This window comes from Pseudorasbora parva, chromosome 13 (genome assembly GCF_024679245.1).
Source record: "Pseudorasbora parva isolate DD20220531a chromosome 13, ASM2467924v1, whole genome shotgun sequence".
NCBI lineage: Eukaryota > Metazoa > Chordata > Actinopteri > Cypriniformes > Gobionidae > Pseudorasbora > Pseudorasbora parva.
The window spans coordinates 14657545-14680933 of record NC_090184.1 but is presented as its reverse complement, the minus strand read 5'-3'; the positions used below and the strand labels follow the sequence as shown (position 1 = coordinate 14680933).

General features: G+C 43.3%; 1 protein-coding gene across 1 annotated transcript; it reads left to right on the top strand.

Moving 5' to 3' along the window:
- Positions 1-12890: 12890 nt before the first annotated feature.
- On the top strand, positions 12891-16389 carry LOC137039290 (calphotin-like). Its single transcript, XM_067414642.1, has 5 exons — positions 12891-13072; positions 13213-14701; positions 15233-15986; positions 16049-16149; positions 16246-16389. Exons 2-5 carry the CDS (start codon positions 13490-13492, stop codon positions 16387-16389), a joined length of 2211 nt encoding a protein of 736 aa, XP_067270743.1. The 5' UTR covers positions 12891-13072; positions 13213-13489.
- The last annotated feature ends 7000 nt before the right edge of the window (positions 16390-23389 follow it).

Genomic DNA, 23389 nt, shown 5'->3' with positions numbered 1-23389 from the left:
CTACTAAGAGATATAGAGTGATAACTTATATTTGTAAGCATTTTGCATGCAAGTAATTAGTCTGGTATACTGTTAAAGATCTCATTTGATTTATTGTAAGCTATCAGAATGCCACTTTACCTTTTGGCCATATAAATATCCGCATCTGCACCAAATTAAATATGTTTGAGCAGTTTGAATAAACTCATCCTCAAGTATGAGCTCTGTATTTTCCTATGATAGGGCAAAGAAAAAAGCCTGATGTATCAAATCTGATAATCAAAAAAAAAAAAAAAAAAAAACACGTAGATGTTTTTCTAAACTGTTCTGTAAAACAACTGGGGTGAGTAACAGTATGTGAGGTTGACATGTTACAACCACCCTCCTCTCCCTACAGCATTTAGGTGCTATTGTGAACCAGCTCAAACCAGCCAACTAGATGCCTGTTTTAGGCACTAATTACAAAACGGAGCACCCAACCCTTAAGTTAACATAGTTATAATTCAGTTGCCTAATTTACTAGATAATCTCAGAACTGTACGCACATAGAAATTTCCACCTACATAGACAACATTACCACATGTATTGTGATTAATATCATTCTGTTATGGAAATGATAGTAATGGAAATTACATTAAAGAGAAGAAAATGTAAGGCTTGGATAGATAGAATTGTATGTGATACTAATTTTATGTCAATCTTTGCATAAATTGAAATTCATTTTCAATTTATGCAAAGAAATTGGCAATTCATGTGTATATATTATTTTATAATAATTTTAATAATTTGAACGTCTGGGTCTCAAGGGCAACATAATAAAATTATACATAGAAGGCATTAGAAAATTATTAAAAAATACATAATAAATAAAAGGTTGCCAAGACACTTAAACGCATACCCCGGGTCTTTATTGATCCAGGACATCATTCACTACCCCTCATTACATTTTTTATGCTAGACATCAACCTTCCCAGACCTCAAACAATTCATAATATTATAATAAGAAAATAATAATAATAATAATAATAATAATATTTTCTAATTCATATTTTGTAGACAGTGTATAGGGTCTCTAGCAACCTATATATATATATATATATATATATATATATATATATATATATATATATATATATATATATATATATATATATATATATATATATATATATAACCGTATTTATTATTATATATTTAAAGCAGAAGGCCATAGATTTTCAATATAGAACTTTTTGGCCTTAATTCTAAATGATATGTGTGGAGAAAAATATCCCCTGTCCAATACAGTCCCAACAGTGAAGCATAGTGGTGGCAGCATCATGCTGCGGGGTGTATTTCAGCTGTAGGGACAGGATGACTGGTTGCAATCAAGAGAAAGATGAATGTGGCCAAGTACAGGGATATCCTGAATGAAAACCTTCTCCAGAATCCTCAAGACCTCAGACTGGGCCAAACTTTCAACAAGACAATGAATCTAAGCACACACCAAAAATAACGAAGGAGTGGGTTCACAACAACTCAGTGGCTGTTCTTGAATGGCCCAGCCAGAGCTCTGACTTAATCCCAATTGAGCATCTCTAGAAAGACCTGAAAATGGCTGTCCACCAATGATTACCATCCAACCTGACAGAACTGGAGAGGATCTGCAAGGAGGAATGGCAGAGTATCCTCAAATCCAGGTGTGGAAAACTCGATGCATCTTTCCCAAAAAGACTCATGGCTTCATTAGATCAAAAGGGTGCTTCTACTAAACACTGAGTGAATATACTGAACGAAATGGGCCCTCCTGCAACCTCCTCCACACCCTGGCTTACTGTAGGCTACTGCTGGGGCTGGACAGGAGGGGGAGGGACATGAGCCGCAGGAGGGCAGCCCCGATGGGGAGCAGGAAGAGGCGTCTGTGCCGGCGGCTGGGTGGGAGCAGAAGTGGCCTGCCGGGGTAGAATATGGTTAAAATCGGCTCATTCTCCTTTTGTGCGGACAAATAACTGTGGGGCAATATCCTTGAGCCATAGATGATGTTCCTTGACCACAGCAGTGGACATCACCTGACCGAGAGAGCATGCAGTAACCTTTGTCACCCACAAGGCGAGGTCGGTAGCCGCATGCAGCCCTTGCATGAGTGTGGGGTCAGCACTGCCCCTGTGCCCTGTGTCACAATGTTTCTGAACACCTTCGCCTGATTGAGTTGAAGGATGGTCATAGCATGCCTATCTTCAGGGAATGAGGGTTATACAAGTAACCAAGACATTCTCAAACCTGTCCTGAAGTACTACCAGCCCTGCACATTTTGTATGTCTCCCTTATCTGTCACAAATGATTAAACTCATGAGCTCCTCATTAGAGACTGTAAGACTTGAAATGGGTCTGTCAGATATAGGGAGACATACAACATTTGCAGTGCTAGTGGTAGTCCGGAACAGGTTTGAGAACCACTGATGTATAATGCTCAGTGATGACGTGCTGTTTTACTCAATTACTGCAGACATAAAACAAAAGAATAACAAGTATTATCAGCAAAACTTGAAATGGCCCAGCGATTTACTGCAGAGCATTAGCTGTAGAAAATAAAATATTAGTGTCACTGGTGAAGATGTCAGCGATCAAAATATTAATTTTGAAGACGTTGTAAACGATATAGATTGTTATTATATGAGCCAGATAGCGAATGTAGCTACTGGGGAAATTAGCTCTGATGATGACAGTGATGATGGTAAAAAGCATCAAATATAACCCTTCCAAATGGTAACCAGATATGTTCTAATTAAATATTCTGTAATAGTTATTAAAATATAAGGAGAGTTTATTACTACTGTGCCAGTTAGAGATCAATCCTTATTATAGATCGCTGTGGGTCCCTAATAACCCGAATATGTAATAATGATTGGTGAAACAATCATACATTTGAGGGTTAATGGGACCATCATATAAAGTAAAAGGGGTAATAAACTGAGAAATCAAGTTTTCCTTGAGCTTTTGAGATTTAAGAGGTCACCATATTATTACTATAAGAATATCCTGTAAGTTTCAGAACTGTTAGTCCAAAACAGCTTTTATTCCAACCAAGCCCAGCGAAGGACTCGTTGTGGAATGTTCCTATCTATGATGTAATACTGCAACTAAAGACCTTTGCAGAACAAATTGTAATAATCTTCTTCATCATCACTAGCATGTTAGTGAGATGAGGCGGAGAGAAACAAGATCACTGCACTTAAAATAACATTACCTTCCAAAGGATCCTAAGGCCGTGTGTCCACCAAAGCGTTTTTAGCCAGCTGAAAAAGCTAGGCGCTCTGCTGAAAACGCCTCGCTGTGAGCGCTTGAGAGCGTTTTGGCAGGCAGTGTTTTTTCTCCTCAGTTGAGACTCTGCTTGTTGTTATGATACGGAAAATCCGCGCAAGTCTTTCTAATTTCACAGATATTTTGTTCCTGTATTGATTCTATATAAGCAGATACAATGTAAAGTATTTGCTCTGGCTTTTGTTTTAAATTATTTTATTCCGTTATTATTTGCTTGTTGTCATCTGATGATGACACGCAGAATGTGGCAGTTGGTCTGTGTTGTGTTTGTCCTGCCCCTCCTCCACTGTGATTGGACGGCTAGGTGAAAAGTGACAGTGATGAGCGCTGCGTTTTACTCAAAGTTGAACATTCTTCAACTCTCGGCGACCAGTAAAAAACGCTGAGAGTTCAGCGCATGAGCGTGAAATACTCGCTCAGCGCCTCGGTGTGCTCCAGGCGTTCTAAAAGCGCGTTGCTCTCATTGAAAACAATTGAAAACGCCAGCCAGCAGCGTGAAAAAAACGCTTTGGTGGACATGCGGCCGAATGCTAGGAATCTGGTTATTTATTTTTGACAATGTCAATGTCTCAGTTGAACATTATTTATTTGTATTTGGTACACTTCACTGTGGATTCTTTGGTAAGTCAGTCAGCCATTTTAGTGCAAGCTTTGAAATCTGAATTTAAGATATGGGCTTTTCAGTATTGCCACAACAACATGTAAGTAACCGTGTTAATTCTAATTCCCGATTTCATACCATGGTGATTTCTAATATGTAATGATTCACGTACAATAAGATGTTCTTTGTCTATGTGTCATTAAATCAAACAACTGACTAAACCGCCAACTTGACATTGTTTCTATAAGTAGAAATACTTATTTAATATGCAAAGATGTCAGCCAATCACAGCACTGGGTGTTCACACTGAAGTCTCAAATCAGACACGCCCCTTCAAACAGAGTGTTCAAATCAGAAGCTAAAATCATCATAGGAAAAATGCGTGGCGAAATTGTTGATGTAAAGATCATACTAGCATTATTATTGCCCCACAGGAAATGAACAACGCAGTTCATGACCCCTTTAAAATCTGTTACTTTTAATATAATACCTCCGTCCACGGCTCTTTTAAACAGAGTCAAAGCTGTGTCAGAGGTGTCATGGTTGAAGATGACATATTTTGGTAAATTTGTTAGTCGCTTTACACAGCAAACACACTAGTCTCTCTCGCACACTCTTTCAATTGATCTGACACTGTGGTCACCGGAGGCTGCACCTTATGTTATCCTTCAACAGGACAATTTAGCTCAGTTATTTAGATTATTTGAAAATACGTCATGTTAGTTTAATAAGTGCCACAATTAATAACTATCTAGGCAAGTGGATGTCATTGGCATATGTTTGTGCTTGCTTTGTAGACCGTAGACAAGGTTGGGTCCACATTGCTTAACTACATAAAGAGACCACTTTGATGGAATAACGCACCCCACCTCTCCCTCACACAACACACATACATATGACAGCATCCTCTGTCCACTCAAAGGGACCTCACGTCCTCACGTCCCACAGGAGTGGACATTTGTAGGAAAAGCCCTTCATGGGTTTGGCCAATCAAAGAAGCCTCTGTCTTTTACCAATAAAGGCATGTTTTGTCAGTGTTGCTTAAATGCATTATTAATGGTTTATCACATCTAAAGGCTGGCTCACGGGTGAATTCAGAGAAACAAACCAGGGTGGGATGCGAGGGGCCAGAAAAAGAGGTAAACAGTTTGTGTACATGTGTGTGTGTATCCGTCTAATAAGGGTGGAGTACGTAGGCCTGGCTGATGGACAGGAATGATGTTGAAGCCAGACACCACTGATGATGGCATCAGGGTTTTGACGGCAGACTGGAAAGTAAACACATCTTTCTTCTCCATCCATCCCAACTTGACTCCCTAATGCAAGCCTTGATCACTAGCCTAGGTAACGTCTGCAGTGTATGAAAAAGAACATGGCACAGGCCATCCAGTAAGCCCTGTGCAAAAACATTCAGGTTATTTTGACAGCTCAGACAGTACATAAAGTCTCAACAACGCTGTAAAAATACAAATATTTGGTGTTAATTTTAATCAAACTTCTCAACTGTAACAGCAACCAAGAGTTAGCTAATGTTGAGAGTCAGTATAAAATGGAAAAAGTTATTTTGTCCAACCTTGCTTTTTTCCACAAGAAACGATGCCTCAATTGATTAGCAGGACTCGAATGAGGGTGTTCAGGGAACTAAAATAAAGGAGGCACTTCAGCGGCAAGAATGAAGAGAATAAAGGAGCTGTTTACTCGACGGGTGCCAGAACTAGCACAAACCAGTCTAAGCTAGCATGTTTTGAGGGTTTGAGAGGGATTTGGGAACTTGTCCAGCTGGCCGACCAGCTGATAACCAGCTTGGTTAGGCTGATGATCTTCTTGGCTGGTGTTTTGACGGAATGCTTTACTTTATAATATTATACATAAAAAAATTTAAATTAAAATAATAAAAAACATTATTATTACATAATACTTAATTCAAATTAACTTAATTCAAAAGCAAGTCATTTTCATATAGATGATATTTGTTCTTGTTTTAAGCATAAACTTACATAATTTTGTTCAATTTCTCAGAAAACAAGACAATGGGCCCTATCTTGCACCCAGCGCAAATGACTTTGTACAACAACGCATGTGTCATGTAATCTACACAGATGCAACAGTTATTTTTGCAATTCATAAATTCATATTAGCCAAAATTTACCAAAAAAACATATTAACACGAGATGACGGAAATCGTTGTGGTGTGCCACGAAGATGTGAAAAAATAGGCATAAATCTAGCTTACAAATTATTCAGGCTAATTGTAGTAATTAAGGATCAGACCTGTTTGCCCAATAGTGACAAGACATATATGTATATTAGGACATCTGACAAATTGGTTTGTCCGTCAAGAACCAGAAAAAAAAAAAAAAAAAAAAAAAAAATCGACTGAATAACTGAAAAAACTGTTTAACCGACGCCTGTTTAACTGACAATATTTTGGGTGGGTTTCTCCCATTCCCATACGACACAACTTCTCTGTCTTTCACTGCTCTTACAAGAACATCAATCTCCTCGGCTGTGAACCGCTCCTGGCATGCGCCTGGTAAATACGCCATAATAATAGCAATCCATAATGGAACTTGCGCACCTGCTTTTAAAGGGAATGTTGGATGACGCTCTAAATTGGTTTATTCACGTTACGCCCAAACCACACCTATGAATAACGAAGCTACTGAAGACCAACCCATTTTAGGTTTGCGCCGGGCACAAGAGCCATTTATCCCGCCGGGAAAATAGTAACAGCGCCGAGACCCGCCCACAAAGTTACTTGCACTTCGCGCTTTGACACTTGCGTTTTAGATTGTTAAAATAGGGCCTTTAATGTCTTCATTTTGGATGTCAAGTAAATGTATGTTGATCTAACTTGATCTAAGGATGTTTTAAATTTGTACTGATGAACAAAATATGCTGAGAAAGAACATAACTTTTTGCAATGCATGCAATGTAATTTTGCAGTTCAATGTATGGCCCTATAAAATCTTGTAAACTCTTGTAAAATATATATATATATAATTTTATAAGATTAATCTGTTTTTAATTTTTCTAGACTCTGCTTTAATGGTTAAATACAAATTGTATTAATCTTCAGTACACAACTGAATATATTTTTAATGAAATCAGAAAGATTTATATACCTCCGTTGACAGTCTAAGCAACGTGGACGCTTCAAAATTATTTTAAAAAAAAATCTGAAGAGACTCATTCACTTGATATGATGAACAGAAGTCTTACAGGTTTGGTACGGCATTAGGTTGAGTAAATAATGACAGAATTTACATTTTTGGGTGAACCTTTATGTCCCTTTCATTCTAAATTTTACAAATTTCGTGACATAATACAGTAAATTCCTATGGAATTTTATGAATGGATTCTGCAATTTCATCCACTTTTTTGCATCACAGAAATCACAGGCCCCTAATGCAATGTCATTATTAAATGTGAGATTTTAAGGCCTTACATTGTGGAAGGTCAAATTAATAAGACCAACAGAAAACCTGCTTTAAAAATATTCTCCAAAAGAGGTATAAATCTGTAACGATCAAATATATGAAAAACAGTACCTGGGTACAGTAGGAAATGTACAAACTGAAGAAGGTTAAAGCTTTTGTTTGCCATTGTAAATCTCCTGATCATTTTGGCAATGGACTTAACAAATGCCATGAAGGCACATCAGGGACAGATAGATAACTCTGGTCTTATTCTTAAAAAAAATTCACAAAATCTTTCAAATGTCACTTGTAAAATAAAATAAAAATAAAAAGATACATTTGCTTTCAATGCAAATGACTAAAGAGTGAATTCATGCATTCATGAGCTCAAGGCTAGATTATTGTAATGATCTACTGGGTGGTTACTGGCTCCCTATGATCGTATAAATGTAATCTAATTACTTACAAAGCATTAAATGGTTTGACTCCCCAGTACTTGAGCGAGCTCTTAATGCATTATCCATCATGTTTATCATGGTCACAAAATTCTGGCCAGTTGATAATACAGAGAATATCAAAATCAACTGCAGGCGGTTAATCCTTTTCCTATTTAGCACCTAAACTTTGGAACAGTCATCTGAGGCTGAGAATAGGTGTCAGTGATACAAACAATATATGGTGTCTAGACACTTGTCAATATTGTTCCTTAATATGGTTTTGTTTGGCAACATCTATTTCTTGTTTCCCCCAAAAAATTCTACATATTTCACCACTTGCCACCGCAGGAACTTCACAGTCCCATCCTAGCCAGTAAACCGGATCTCCTTGAGCGGACATGCAATGACCACAACAACTTTAATCACAAAGCCAGCTGCACCCTCACATGAGCAACTTCAGTTTCAGCAGGGTCATATCACATAAGGAAATCATATTCTAGACTCCTCACATTACCATCCAAAACATTCTCATGCACATCATTTATCATCATCAACAATAATCATAATTGCCAAAACGCAACCTGGATGGGGCTCTTAGAATATGTCATTACAAACATTATACCCTATACCACAAAAAAATGCTTTAATATCCCTGAACAGCCCATGCACATAACCTAAAAACAAATAGTTTGCATATGGAATTATTTTCTGACTTTAAAATGTAGATAAGCAAGGCAGACGTAGCAAATAAAAAGAGTTTAGTTTAAAGGAAAGCTCCCACAGAATGAAGTAACACTCTGAGCAGTGCCATTCTCTCCAACATTTACACAGTGTGACCATTTTGCCTTTATTCGATCTCTGTTTGTGCTCAATTTGAACAGGCTTGCAACCATCTTGAACTCAGTTTGCAGAGAGACCACATTTACGTCATTATACTCGTTGAGGCCCGGATTCAAACGACTCTCATCGATGTGCAACTCCTGTCCATGTACCGTAACAGCTATCCTCTAAATTGCTCCCTCACACAAAAAGTCCCAAAGTGATGATGAGCGCTATAACCTGTAATTCAAGATTTTGAGAGAAAAAAAAGATGAAGAAAAAGGGTTTAATTTAAATCCAGATTCATCATTGATTAGAATATAAATATTCTAATAATATAATTATTAATTTTCTGATTTTATATTAATATTATTTTAAATGAATTGTCACTAGTTTGAAAAGACCTTGATGGCTTAGTACTTGAATGCAACTCTAGTAGTGTGAATCGTCACAGGTATGGGCTAAAATTTCATCCAACAGTTGGGGGGACAATAAACATAAAATTTATCATGAGCAGTTATTGATGGGGACACCCAATTGACAGCCAAATTTGTAGTTGTGAATGTGGCGGGGCCGGGGAGAACTGTACAGCTTGACACACACAAGCTCAAGTTTAACTATTTATAGAAAATGTGACTACGCCACCTGGGAGGGTTTCACCCAGGAAATAGAATTAAACCCCACAATTTGTTATTAGGTCACACAGGTTCGACTCTTATAAAGAAATGTGGGCAGGAAAACGTGGGCATCATATAAAAATACAAAAGTTTTATTAACAAATTGAATTCAAGATAAACAAATCACTTAAAATCAGCTCTGATATGTGCCATTCATAACAGCACTCTCTCTGGTGACAATACAACAAATTGACACAAACGGACAAGAAAAGTTAAACAAAACCCAGTTACACAATTTCCAAATAAAACTAAATAGAATATAATTAATTACAGGGCTGGGGTTACCCAACGGAGTGATTGCTACACTAGTAATCCAAAAATCACACTTCCACACCACCGTGAACTCAGATCACACACTCGTACACTTCAGAAGTGTCACACGGCAAACGTTGTAGCAGCACCACCACCACCACCACAAAGATCATTCACCCGTGTCGGGACCCCAGCTCCTGAAAAAAAAAATCATAAACAAAATAAGTCTCACAAACAAATGAATAAAAGACAAAGTCACAATTCCACCATAAACGATGGTCAACAGTCACCACAGCACAGTACAGGTGACAACATACAAATCTTGAAAAGGAAAACAACGAAAACTCATTAAAAGTTTGGGGGACAGGTCTCAGAAAGGAGCGCCCACGTTGACCTTGGGCCAGCTCCAACAACAGCACGATCCTCCAACCCAAAGTAACCCAAAAAAATGATATGATTTAAAACTAAATCACAGAAACCAGAGGCAGCAGCAGAAGTCCCCCTAAATAATTGTAATCCGATGTTGTTAGTACGGCACGCAACGAAGGAAAAACCGGGCTGTAATAAACAGCCAAGACGAAAGGGAGAATCCTATATAAATACAAACAAACAAGATTAGTATAAATCGCGCATCACATGCCCAAATTCCCCACCCGGTAAACCCAACAAAACTTACCCAACACGGATAGATGAGTTTTACAATCAGTTCACCACTCAGGATACACAGCCTTCAAATAACCCGCCAGTAAACTGTAGTGATGTTACGTCTGACACCGATGCTCCGAAGCTTGCTTCAAACTCGAACGGTCCTTGAAATGAACCACTGCTTCGGAGCTTGTATCATTACGTCACTAGTCACGTGAAAATGCCTTCTGAAGCAAACAAACTGCTTCACTCCTGTAGTGAACCACCTGACTGCTTTGACAGCCCAATCAGTGTTGACAGGTTTGAAACCTGCCGGCTGTATTTCTGTATGATATTACCATGCTAAAAAATATATAAATAAATAAAACAACACAAAAATAAACAGCAAACTCTTTTACTGAAATTCTATTGCATTTAATGGTTTTCATGGGAATTTTATTGGTTGTAATGGGAATTATTGTGGTCTCTGCGGGTCTCTTCTGATATGTGTTGGGTTCTATTGGTGGGGGCATTACATCCTAATGGAATATGTCCCACACACAAAGAAAAAAAAAATCTGTAGTGGTTTAAATTGTAAAAGCCACGGTTCCTATTGGCATTTTAATAGAAACCAATAGAATTTCTGTGATGGTTTCCAGCTTTTTAAAGCTGGTCTGATCTTCTTGTCTAAAGAAATAATTATACACGCACACATCATTAATGTTTTATTATCAAGGTGAACACATGAAATTCATCAGTCTCTGTAAAATGTACCTACATAAACGAGCTTCACAGCACTAACACTGTTTCAGCTTCGATCGCCTCGGTAAACAAACGGGGCGTGAACATAAGCCTACTTGCATTTTATGGTTGTCAGCTTTGTTGCATTACATTTACTTCACCAGGAGATGGTGCTGCAATTTCTATCTGAATGAAGCTTTGAGTAACGAACCATTTTCGACACAATTGTATCAGAAAGCAATAATGCTTTGAAACGCTTCATTTGGCCATCACTAGTAAACTGAAGGGAGGGCAGAAATCGCATCCAAAACAGCATCCAACGGAGAGACACAATTGATGAAAAGACAGGCTGGTGTACAACAAGCAAATGATTAGTACAATGGAAAATAAGTTAGCAAAATGCTACATGCTAACAGCACATACCTAGACTCGCTGAAGCAAACCACCAACAAGGGGAGGATACGGACGTGACGCATCCCAGGCTCAAGCCAATCAGCCTTTAAATAGTACATACTCGCTACTGATTGGTGGACATAAGTGTCAATCACCACCCTTACCTCATTCATACGGTCACATAAGGATATGTGTGGTGTCTTGGTGCACAGAAAAATCTTATGTCCGGTTTTCCTTTTTCTGTCATTTTTTCTGGCGAACAACCAGAAGCAATATTATCATATTATGAAATCATGAGTTATCATAGGTTCACCATGTGATAATATAATTATTACAATTATCTTGTTTTTTTTTCTACATAGCATTGAGCAAAATCAAACACAGTGGTATATTTACAATAATAGCCCATCAGTTCACACTGGCTTATCGCCATATTAGTTGAAGTGGGTGACTTTAAACAAGTTAACAAACAACAATCGCTAAAATAGCAGACTTATGGAAAAAAACACTGGTTATATAACCCTAACCCTAACCCTCACCTTAACTGCACCGATTAATTTTAACTCCCCTACTAAACTCTCAGAATATTAATATACAGTTACATCGCCATGTTCAAAGCAGCTTGCCTGTTCTATCCTAGTTATCCACATGTTTTTCTTTCACCAAATGTTGAAAGATTTCCACTGTGCTTTCATCTCAATTTACAACCTTTTTCCCTTTGTTTTTACAGATTATTTTACTTTCATTCTCTCTAGTCAGTGCCACACCATAGCACTATTCTCAACAGCAACCCTTTTTCCTCTCCACCGGTGACACATTCACTCATTCAGAGGAAGTGCAGATAGGCTACACACTCCCTGTGAGCTTTTGAAACAAAGAAAAAAAAGACACAAAAAAACTTTTGACTTTATGGCCCACATTTGTTCTCCAACAATCCTAGTTTGTATACATTTTATATCAGGATTCCAGAAGAGCTGAATGTTCTTCTGGGATCCCACCCACAAATGTATATGACTTTTCCAGTTATTTCCTGGAAAATGATTAAGGATTAGTAAAGATTCTTTTACCCAATACACTTTTCTAGGATCATAGCATAACTAATGAATATTCATTATAAAAATGTTATTAATTCACATGGGCAGTTTACATTACACTTAGTGAAAATAGCATATATTGTCTTCGCGATATATGCCATTTACACTAAGTGACAAATAGTGATATATTCTATTTACACTAAGTGACAATAGCAGTATTTTCTTAGCGATTGCAATTGACTATACAGTGGGGCAAAAAAGTATTTAGTCAGCCACCAACTGTGCAAGTTCTCCCACTTAAAAATATGACAGGGGCCTGTAAATTTCATCATAGGCACACCTCAACTATAAGAGACAGACTGAGGAGCAAAAACTAAAAAATTACAACAAAACAAAACAAAAATCACATTTTCTGCTTTTTACAGAATTTATAACCATTGGTGGTGGTTGTGTCAGGGTTCTCCTCTGACAGCTCTGTCTATTTTGTCTCTGTTTAGTGTGTCTTTGTTTGTGTTGTGCTTGAACACATGTCTCTGTCTTAGTTTGTGTTTGCCCTGTGCTCCTTGTGTCCCACCTCCTTGTTTCCTGTTTCCACACCCCCTTGTTTAGTCCTTGTTTCACTAATTGTGTGCTCACCTGTTCCTTATCTGAGTGTGCTCACCCTTCCCTGCTCCTTGGTTGTCTGAGTGTGTTCACCTGTTCCTCATGTCCTCTGCTCCCTTTATAATGTGTGCTTTTTCCCTCATGTGTTGCTGGTTCGTTATTTGTTGTGCCTACGTGTGCTGTTAGGCTATATGTGAGTACTGCTGTTTGGTCCTGCCTTGTTTCCTGTGTCTCTAATTTCTGTCCTGCAAGCAGAGCTTCCCTGGCAGCCTGTTCTATTGGTCTAGCAGCAGTTTGGTGTGTTTCCTGAGATACCTGATTGCATTGCCCTAGGATTCCTGCCTAGCCATCGCTGGTTTCCTCTGGTCTTGCTGTGCTCTGACAGTTCTGCTCTCCAGTCTACAATCTACTGGAGCTGGTTATAGTGGTTGCTCTTTCTGCCTGCTATTGTGTTCCTTATCTGCCACTGTTTGGACTGTGTGCTCCTCCTCACCATTCCCTGTCTTCATCATCTGTTATGTCAATAAACCCCTGATCACTCATTCCTGCATTTGAGTCCTCTTTCAGAGAATCGTGACAGAACGAACCAGCCAGCATTGGACTCAGCAGAATGAGTATCAGAATCCTGCCACCTGCTAACCTCCGGGAGAGAGTGGCCCGCCATCGATGCCTGTCTGCTCTTCGCCAGGAGGGCTTGGGTATAGGGGGTTTTGCCCAGTTTTTCTGGACCATGGCTGTGGGGCTAGATTATAATGATGCTGCGCTCAAGGACATATTTAACACCTGCTTAGATGACCCCCTGCCTGCATGGGAGATGGATTCTCTCAGGAGTCTAGATTTCTGGGGTTTCTCCCGGTACCTTTGTCTTCGCTGTCATGGAGGTATGCCAATTCCATCTGAATCTACTTGCAGGAAACTCTCCACTCTTCCCCGGCTGTCACGTCATGTTCATGATCCTCTCCTGGCCTCTACCAAGAGACTACGGTCCAGAGAGAGAAAGGTGGTCCAGTCCATCACCCCTACCACGGAGTCATCTGAGACTGCTCTGGCTACCCCAGAGCCAGTCAAGCCAACTGCTATCTTCTCCCAGGCAACCAGGTTAGTTGCAGTCACTAAGTCCAAGTCACGTTCTGCCATTCTTGAACCAGACCTGTCTACCTCTGTTATTCAAGAACCAATCAAGTCAACCGCACTTGCGCCTCAGACAATTATGGCCGTTCCAGCCACTTCAGAGTCTCCCAAATCAACCTCTGGTTTTCCGGTGTCTGCCAAGATTATTCCTGAGTCAGGCAAGTCAAGTGTTGTCCCTGAGTCAATTAGATCTGTTCCGTTTACTTCAGAGTCTGCCAGGCCTATTTCAGTTACTGAGTCGATGAAGGTCACCGCTATCCTGCCTGGGTTGGCCGAGTTGGCTGCAGATACTACAGAGGCAGTCAAGCACACAGGGTCAACCCGACGAAAGCGTAAGAAGAAAAAGGCCTGTGCAAAGCAGCCTACTATTCTCCATTCTCTAGCTCCAGCGGTATCAAGTCCTGTGAAAGCTTTTAAGCCAGTTACCAGTCAGGTCATGCCCTCAGAGACCATTTCTGCCATTCCTGTAATATTCACAGAGGCCGTCCCCAAGCTGCCCATTGACAGTGCTGCTGAGGCTTTCTCTAAATGTCTTGCAGGTCTTATCAAGGCCACACAAGTTTTGGTCAAGCCTGTCCTGGCTACAGAGTTAAATTTTCCGGAGAGCGCAGTCCCCGGGCCCGCTGCCGAGAGCGCAGTCCCCGGGCCCGCTGCCGAGAGCGCAGTCCCCGGGCCCGCTGCCGAGAGCGCAGTCCCCGGGCCCGCTGCCGAGAGCGCAGTCCCCGGGCCCGCTGCCGAGAGCGCAGTCCCCGGGCCCGCTGCCGAGAGCGCAGTCCCCGGGCCCGCTGCCGAGAGCGCAGTCCCCGGGCCCGCTGCCGAGAGCGCAGTCCCCGGGCCCGCTGCCGAGAGCGCAGTCCCCGGGCCCGCTGCCGAGAGCGCAGTCCCCGGGCCCGCTGCCGAGAGCGCAGTCCCCGGGCCCGCTGCCGAGAGCGCAGTCCCCGGGCCCGCTGCCGAGAGCGCAGTCCCCGGGCCCGCTGCCGAGAGCGCAGTCCCCGGGCCCGCTGCCGAGAGCGCAGTCCCCGGGCCCGCTGCCGAGAGCGCAGTCCCCGGGCCCGCTGCCGAGAGCGCAGTCCCCGAGCCCGCTGCCGAGAGCGCAGTCCCCGAGCCCGCTGCCGAGAGCGCAGTCGAGTACAAATTGTCATGCCCTCGCAGGTGGAGGAAGAGGAGGGCCTATATTGGCAGGTCAGGTGCCCTTCTAGGGGTCCCTAGCCCATTTTTCCAGGAGGGCCTGAATCAAGAGGCTCCAGCCCCTAAGCGTAGTCCAGTGTCGGCTCCATCTCCTGTTCCAAATCCAGTGAGGGCTTCGCCTTCTGTCCCAGAGCCCGCTTCAGAGGTGGCCGTCCCAGAGCCCGCTTCAGAGGTGGCCGTCCCAGAGCCCGCTTCAGAGGTGGCCGTCCCAGTGCCTGCCAGTCAAGCCCAGGAGACCGCTACAGAGTCAGTCCCCGAGCCGGCCAGTGCGGCCCAGGAGGGCGCTCCCAAGTCTGTCCCAGAGAACGCCAGTGCAGCCCAGACTGACCTTTCCGAGTCAAGCCCAAGATCTGTTCCTGAGGCCATTGAGGGCATCTCTGCAGTCCCCAAGGGCACCCCAGAGTTAAGTCCAGTAGCTATCCCTGCAGCCACAGGGCACGGTTCTGTGTCAGTGCCTGAGGCCGTCTATGTCTCTCCCGAACTCATTCCCCTGACACACACCCTTCCTGCCAGTCTGGCCATGGCCCCTGAGTTCACTCCCAAGTCCTTCCCCAATCAAGGTTTAATCCCTAAGACTGTGTCGGTCCCTGAAGTCCTAGAGTCTGTTTCAGGAGCCTTTACATATTCTGTCATTTCCCCTGAATCTACCAAGCCCAGTTGGAAACCCAGACCCGTTAGGCCATTCCCTGTATCGAAGGGTCTCCCCAGTCAAGTTCCCACCCCCCCCTTCCCACCCTCTGTGTTTTCTGGTTATGGTTTCCCTAAGCCAGCACCTCCCAATCCAGCCAGTAATATTTTGCCCGGTTCTATTCCCACCCGCCCCTCCTTTCCTTCTGTGTTCCCTGGCCAGTTTGGGACTTCAATGTTTATGCCCCACCTGCCCCCCCAGTTGGTGTCATCGGGGATTTCGATGCCTGGTTTGGACGCCTGGAGGCGTCCATTGGATGGGAGGTACTGTCAGGGTTCTCCTCTAACAGCTCTGTCTATTTTGTCTCTGTTTAGTGTGTCTTTGTTTGTGTTGTGCTTGAACACATGTCTCTGTCTTAGTTTGTGTTTGCCCTGTGCTCCTTGTGTCCCACCTCCTTGTTTCCTGTTTCCACACCCCCTTGTTTAGTCCTTGTTTCACTAATTGTGTGCTCACCTGTTCCTTATCTGAGTGTGCTCACCCTTCCCTGCTCCTTGGTTGTCTGAGTGTGTTCACCTGTTCCTCATGTCCTCTGCTCCCTTTATAATGTGTGCTTTTTCCCTCATGTGTTGCTGGTTCGTTATTTGTTGTGCCTACGTGTGCTGTTAGGCTATATGTGAGTACTGCTGTTTGGTCCTGCCTTGTTTCCTGTGTCTCTAATTTCTGTCCTGCAAGCAGAGCTTCCCTGGCAGCCTGTTCTATTGGTCTAGCAGCAGTTTGGTGTGTTTCCTGAGATACCTGATTGCATTGCCCTAGGATTCCTGCCTAGCCATCGCTGGTTTCCTCTGGTCTTGCTGTGCTCTGACAGTTCTGCTCTCCAGTCTACAATCTACTGGAGCTGGTTATAGTGGTTGCTCTTTCTGCCTGCTATTGTGTTCCTTATCTGCCACTGTTTGGACTGTGTGCTCCTCCTCACCATTCCCTGTCTTCATCATCTGTTATGTCAATAAACCCCTGATCACTCATTCCTGCATTTGAGTCCTCTTTCAGAGAATCGTGACAGAACGAACCAGCCAGCATTGGACTCAGCAGAATGAGTATCAGAATCCTGCCACCTGCTAACCTCCGGGAGAGAGTGGCCCGCCATCGATGCCTGTCTGCTCTTCGCCAGGAGGGCTTGGGTATAGGGGGTTTTGCCCAGTTTTTCTGGACCATGGCTGTGGGGCTAGATTATAATGATGCTGCGCTCAAGGACATATTTAACACCTGCTTAGATGACCCCCTGCCTGCATGGGAGATGGATTCTCTCAGGAGTCTAGATTTCTGGGGTTTCTCCCGGTACCTTTGTCTTCGCTGTCATGGAGGTATGCCAATTCCATCTGAATCTACTTGCAGGAAACTCTCCACTCTTCCCCGGCTGTCACGTCATGTTCATGATCCTCTCCTGGCCTCTACCAAGAGACTACGGTCCAGAGAGAGAAAGGTGGTCCAGTCCATCACCCCTACCACGGAGTCATCTGAGACTGCTCTGGCTACCCCAGAGCCAGTCAAGCCAACTGCTATCTTCTCCCAGGCAACCAGGTTAGTTGCAGTCACTAAGTCCAAGTCACGTTCTGCCATTCTTGAACCAGACCTGTCTACCTCTGTTATTCAAGAACCAATCAAGTCAACCGCACTTGCGCCTCAGACAATTATGGCCGTTCCAGCCACTTCAGAGTCTCCCAAATCAACCTCTGGTTTTCCGGTGTCTGCCAAGATTATTCCTGAGTCAGGCAAGTCAAGTGTTGTCCCTGAGTCAATTAGATCTGTTCCGTTTACTTCAGAGTCTGCCAGGCCTATTTCAGTTACTGAGTCGATGAAGGTCACCGCTATCCTGCCTGGGTTGGCCGAGTTGGCTGCAGATACTACAGAGGCAGTCAAGCACACAGGGTCAACCCGACGAAAGCGTAAGAAGAAAAAGGCCTGTGCAAAGCAGCCTACTATTCTCCATTCTCTAGCTCCAGCGGTATCAAGTCCTGTGAAAGCTTTTAAGCCAGTTACCAGTCAGGTCATGCCCTCAGAGACCATTTCTGCCATTCCTGTAATATTCACAGAGGCCGTCCCCAAGCTGCCCATTGACAGTGCTGCTGAGGCTTTCTCTAAATGTCTTGCAGGTCTTATCAAGGCCACACAAGTTTTGGTCAAGCCTGTCCTGGCTACAGAGTTAAATTTTCCGGAGAGCGCAGTCCCCGAGCCCGCTGCCGAGAGCGCAGTCCCCGAGCCCGCTGCCGAGAGCGCAGTCCCCGGGCCCGCTGCCGAGAGCGCAGTCCCCGGGCCCGCTGCCGAGAGCGCAGTCCCCGGGCCCGCTGCCGAGAGCGCAGTCCCCGGGCCCGCTGCCGAGAGCGCAGTCCCCGGGCCCGCTGCCGAGAGCGCAGTCCCCGGGCCCGCTGCCGAGAGCGCAGTCCCCGGGCCCGCTGCCGAGAGCGCAGTCCCCGAGCCCGCTGCCGAGAGCGCAGTCGAGTACAAATTGTCATGCCCTCGCAGGTGGAGGAAGAGGAGGGCCTATATTGGCAGGTCAGGTGCCCTTCTAGGGGTCCCTAGCCCATTTTTCCAGGAGGGCCTGAATCAAGAGGCTCCAGCCCCTAAGCGTAGTCCAGTGTCGGCTCCATCTCCTGTTCCAAATCCAGTGAGGGCTTCGCCTTCTGTCCCAGAGCCCGCTTCAGAGGTGGCCGTCCCAGAGCCCGCTTCAGAGGTGGCCGTCCCAGAGCCCGCTTCAGAGGTGGCCGTCCCAGTGCCTGCCAGTCAAGCCCAGGAGACCGCTACAGAGTCAGTCCCCGAGCCGGCCAGTGCGGCCCAGGAGGGCGCTCCCAAGTCTGTCCCAGAGAACGCCAGTGCAGCCCAGACTGACCTTTCCGAGTCAAGCCCAAGATCTGTTCCTGAGGCCATTGAGGGCATCTCTGCAGTCCCCAAGGGCACCCCAGAGTTAAGTCCAGTAGCTATCCCTGCAGCCACAGGGCACGGTTCTGTGTCAGTGCCTGAGGCCGTCTATGTCTCTCCCGAACTCATTCCCCTGACACACACCCTTCCTGCCAGTCTGGCCATGGCCCCTGAGTTCACTCCCAAGTCCTTCCCCAATCAAGGTTTAATCCCTAAGACTGTGTCGGTCCCTGAAGTCCTAGAGTCTGTTTCAGGAGCCTTTACATATTCTGTCATTTCCCCTGAATCTACCAAGCCCAGTTGGAAACCCAGACCCGTTAGGCCATTCCCTGTATCGAAGGGTCTCCCCAGTCAAGTTCCCACCCCCCCCTTCCCACCCTCTGTGTTTTCTGGTTATGGTTTCCCTAAGCCAGCACCTCCCAATCCAGCCAGTAATATTTTGCCCGGTTCTATTCCCACCCGCCCCTCCTTTCCTTCTGTGTTCCCTGGCCAGTTTGGGACTTCAATGTTTATGCCCCACCTGCCCCCCCAGTTGGTGTCATCGGGGATTTCGATGCCTGGTTTGGACGCCTGGAGGCGTCCATTGGATGGGGGGTACTGTCAGGGTTCTCCTCTGACAGCTCTGTCTATTTTGTCTCTGTTTAGTGTGTCTTTGTTTGTGTTGTGCTTGAACACATGTCTCTGTCTTAGTTTGTGTTTGCCCTGTGCTCCTTGTGTCCCACCTCCTTGTTTCCTGTTTCCACACCCCCTTGTTTAGTCCTTGTTTCACTAATTGTGTGCTCACCTGTTCCTTATCTGAGTGTGCTCACCCTTCCCTGCTCCTTGGTTGTCTGAGTGTGTTCACCTGTTCCTCATGTCCTCTGCTCCCTTTATAATGTGTGCTTTTTCCCTCATGTGTTGCTGGTTCGTTATTTGTTGTGCCTACGTGTGCTGTTAGGCTATATGTGAGTACTGCTGTTTGGTCCTGCCTTGTTTCCTGTGTCTCTAATTTCTGTCCTGCAAGCAGAGCTTCCCTGGCAGCCTGTTCTATTGGTCTAGCAGCAGTTTGGTGTGTTTCCTGAGATACCTGATTGCATTGCCCTAGGATTCCTGCCTAGCCATCGCTGGTTTCCTCTGGTCTTGCTGTGCTCTGACAGTTCTGCTCTCCAGTCTACAATCTACTGGAGCTGGTTATAGTGGTTGCTCTTTCTGCCTGCTATTGTGTTCCTTATCTGCCACTGTTTGGACTGTGTGCTCCTCCTCACCATTCCCTGTCTTCATCATCTGTTATGTCAATAAACCCCTGATCACTCATTCCTGCATTTGAGTCCTCTTTCAGAGAATCGTGACAGGTTGAGGAGATTCCCCCTTCTATGTAAAACGCTTTGAGTGCCTAGAAAAGTGCTATATAAAATGTAATTTATTATTATTATTATTTGTATATTATGGTGGAAAATAAGTATTTGATAAATAACTTCTTCTTTAAGAGGCTCCTCTGTCCTCCACTAGTTACCTGTATTAAGGGCACCTTTTTGAACCCGTTATCAGTATAAAAGACACCTTTCCACAACCTCAAACCGTCAGACTCTAAACTCCACTATGGCCAAGACTAAAGAGCTGTCAAAGGACACCAGAAACAAATTGGTAGACCTACACCAGGCTGAGAAGCCTGAATCTACAATAGATAAGCAGCCTGATGTGAAGAAATCAACTGTGGGAGCAATTATTAGAAAATGGAAGACATACAAGACCACTGATAATTTCCCTCACTCTGGGGCTCCACGCAAGATCTCACCCCATGAAGGCAAAATGATCACAAGAACGGTGAGCAAAAATCCCAGAACCACACGAGAGGAACCTAGTGAATGAGAGAATGCAGAGAGCAGGGACCAAAGTAACAAAGGCTACCATAAGTAACACTACGTCGCCAGGGACTCAAATCTTGCAGTGCCAGGCATGTCCCCCTACTTAAAGGCCCCATGGCATGGATATTTATTTACTTCTTTTTAATGTTTCCTGTGGTGTACTTATATTGTTAGTATGGTTTTTACATAAAAAATGTCACAATTTAGAAATGAAAGGCTTTTTTTTTCTATTTTTCTTTCAAGGGGCGTGTCTGCTGTGAGTCTTCAGTGAAAACACCCACTGTTGGGATTGGCTGACATCTTTGCATTTGAAATGAGATTACGGGGCGGAGGGGGAGTGGCTTAGCGAGGCGGGCGCAAGCAGCGGCTGCAGCACTGGCAGTCGAGAGACAGACGGAGAGCTGGGGAAAGGTTGCTGAGAAAGTGTTATTGTACCAAGTTGTCGAGAGCACAAGTTTATTTTGTTTGTATCTGAGAGCTCTGAATAAACACGAGTGAACTTTGCAACGTTATTTCTCTTAAGCACTTATTGTGTACTTACATGTTTTTACATTGTACTTACATTTTAAAAAATACCTGCATGTGATTACGTCTGTAATTAATTTATACATTTGTAATTACACAGTTGGCACTTCCCTTACACCCAACCCTACCCTTAAACTTACCTACACCACCACACCTGTCCCTAACTCTACCCGTATTCCACCTCAATATCGGCAAAAGGTCTTTGCAATACAATCTGAACACAGTAAGTACATTGTTTTGATGTAAGTACATAGTACTTAAGGCCACCTAATATAAAGTGGGGTCAAACTAACTTTACCACAACCTGAGAGCACCCTACTGGTCGGGAGCATTTCCAATATGTTGTGGCTTTTTCGATGCGTTTTGGCTTGATTCCGTTGTGTTGTGGTTTGATTCCATTATGTTGTGGCTTGATTTATTTGTGTTGTGGCTTTTTCGTTGTGTTGTAGCTTGATTTCATTGTATTGTGGCTTTGTGTTGTGAACTTATGTATGCTTTTTAAAATTCTGTTGTGTTCTGCACTACTGGCCCACCGTAACAATCCCTTTAAGCAAATATCTCAAAGTTTAGACTTCCATCATCACAACTGAATCATATGAATTCAGATAAGCTTGACTAAAATTGATTATGATATAATTAATGTTTATTTGTTTTTTAGTAATGATAGTAGTAAAAGTAGTTGTAGTAGTTGTAGTAGTAGTAGTAGAAGTAGTAGTAGTAGTATCATCACTTCTGGCAACCTTCCCCTTTCATTCATGAGTTTGGAACAGCATAAGGTTGAGTAAATGTTCATTTTTGGGTGAACTATCCCTTTAACCACTACAAAAGAAGAGCAGTGAATCTGGGCTTTGTTTCCCAAACCATCGTAAGTTTAAGTAGATCATAGAGAGCATTGTTGCCAATGGTTTTATGATCTATTTAGGCTTACAATGCTTTTGGGAAACACAGCCCCAGCCTGTGAAAATATGTTTTGCTTGTAAAGCTGGTCTGTGTTTCCTGCCTTTAAAATGTTGCTAGTGAGGAAATATAACTGCAATGCCATTCTGAAAATACCCCACTGTCCAGTTTAGTTCCTAAAGGCACTGCTGTACATTTGTGTGAATTCGTGACTGATAAATAGACTGGTAGAAGGCTGAGGGGAAGGCAAGCTGCATAAATAAACACTGCTTAAAGAAATCAAATCCAATGCTATGCACCATCTGAACTGATCAAACAGAATGCCGCCTTTCAGATATATGGCCAAATACAGAACATTTGAGAACATGAGGGTAATGCACACACATAAATGATCGGGGTGATTTCCGTACACCAGATATTGCTATTCAGAAATTCTCATTATTCAGACACTGGCATGCATTTTTACACAATAATCTAGGTAAAGAGTATATATATATATATATAATTATAAAAAAGTGCATTGATAAAAATTTCACCCAATTATGCCAAGTAATGTTTTTTTTACGTTTTTTTTTTTTTTTTTTTTTTGTCAGAGGAGACAACAGTGTTAGCACCAAACAAAAACAAGGTAAATACAACCTTTAATGTTTAATGTTAATGTCTCATCTCTCATTCCCTTTAAAAGACAGTTGTGCTTGCACCATAGCGGATTCGCTATTTGCATGGCAGAATTTGCAAGTGGAAATACTGATCACTTTTCCATAGTGTAATCCTTTTATTTATAATATTTGGCATTTTTGTGTGCTACGAGTTCCTGTGTGTGTAATAAGCAGAGTGTATACGCATTGTGCACCCGCCTATAGGCGCATATTACTAATGTGCCCTTTAAATGAAAAATACTGCGCTATTGACTTTAGACCAGGCTTTTGTTCGTCAATGGCACAGTCATTTTCAGCTGTCTCCAATTAGCAACACGCCAACAATGCACCTGAACAAACCTCTTTTCTAGACCAGCACACCCCCACACATAACTGTGTTGGGCTGAAACTATAGCCAAAAACACTTGCCTGGCGTCACATTGCACCTGGTGAATGACAGGGCCCATAATATTAAAGGGTTAATTTACCCCAAAATGTAAATAGTGTCATTAATTACACACCTTCATGTTGTTCCAAACCCATAAGTCTTGTATTCCTCTTTGTAAAACATGAGAAGAGTTTCTGTCCTTCCATTGACAGCCTACTCAAATACCAACACCCAGGAGTCGTGGTGCTCTCGTGAATGTGTTATAGATGACTATGTTGTAAATAAAGTGGTAAATTATGGGGGTTAAGGGTGTTTTCACACTTCGGTCCTCTTTAAAACAACCAAATTTGAACCAAAT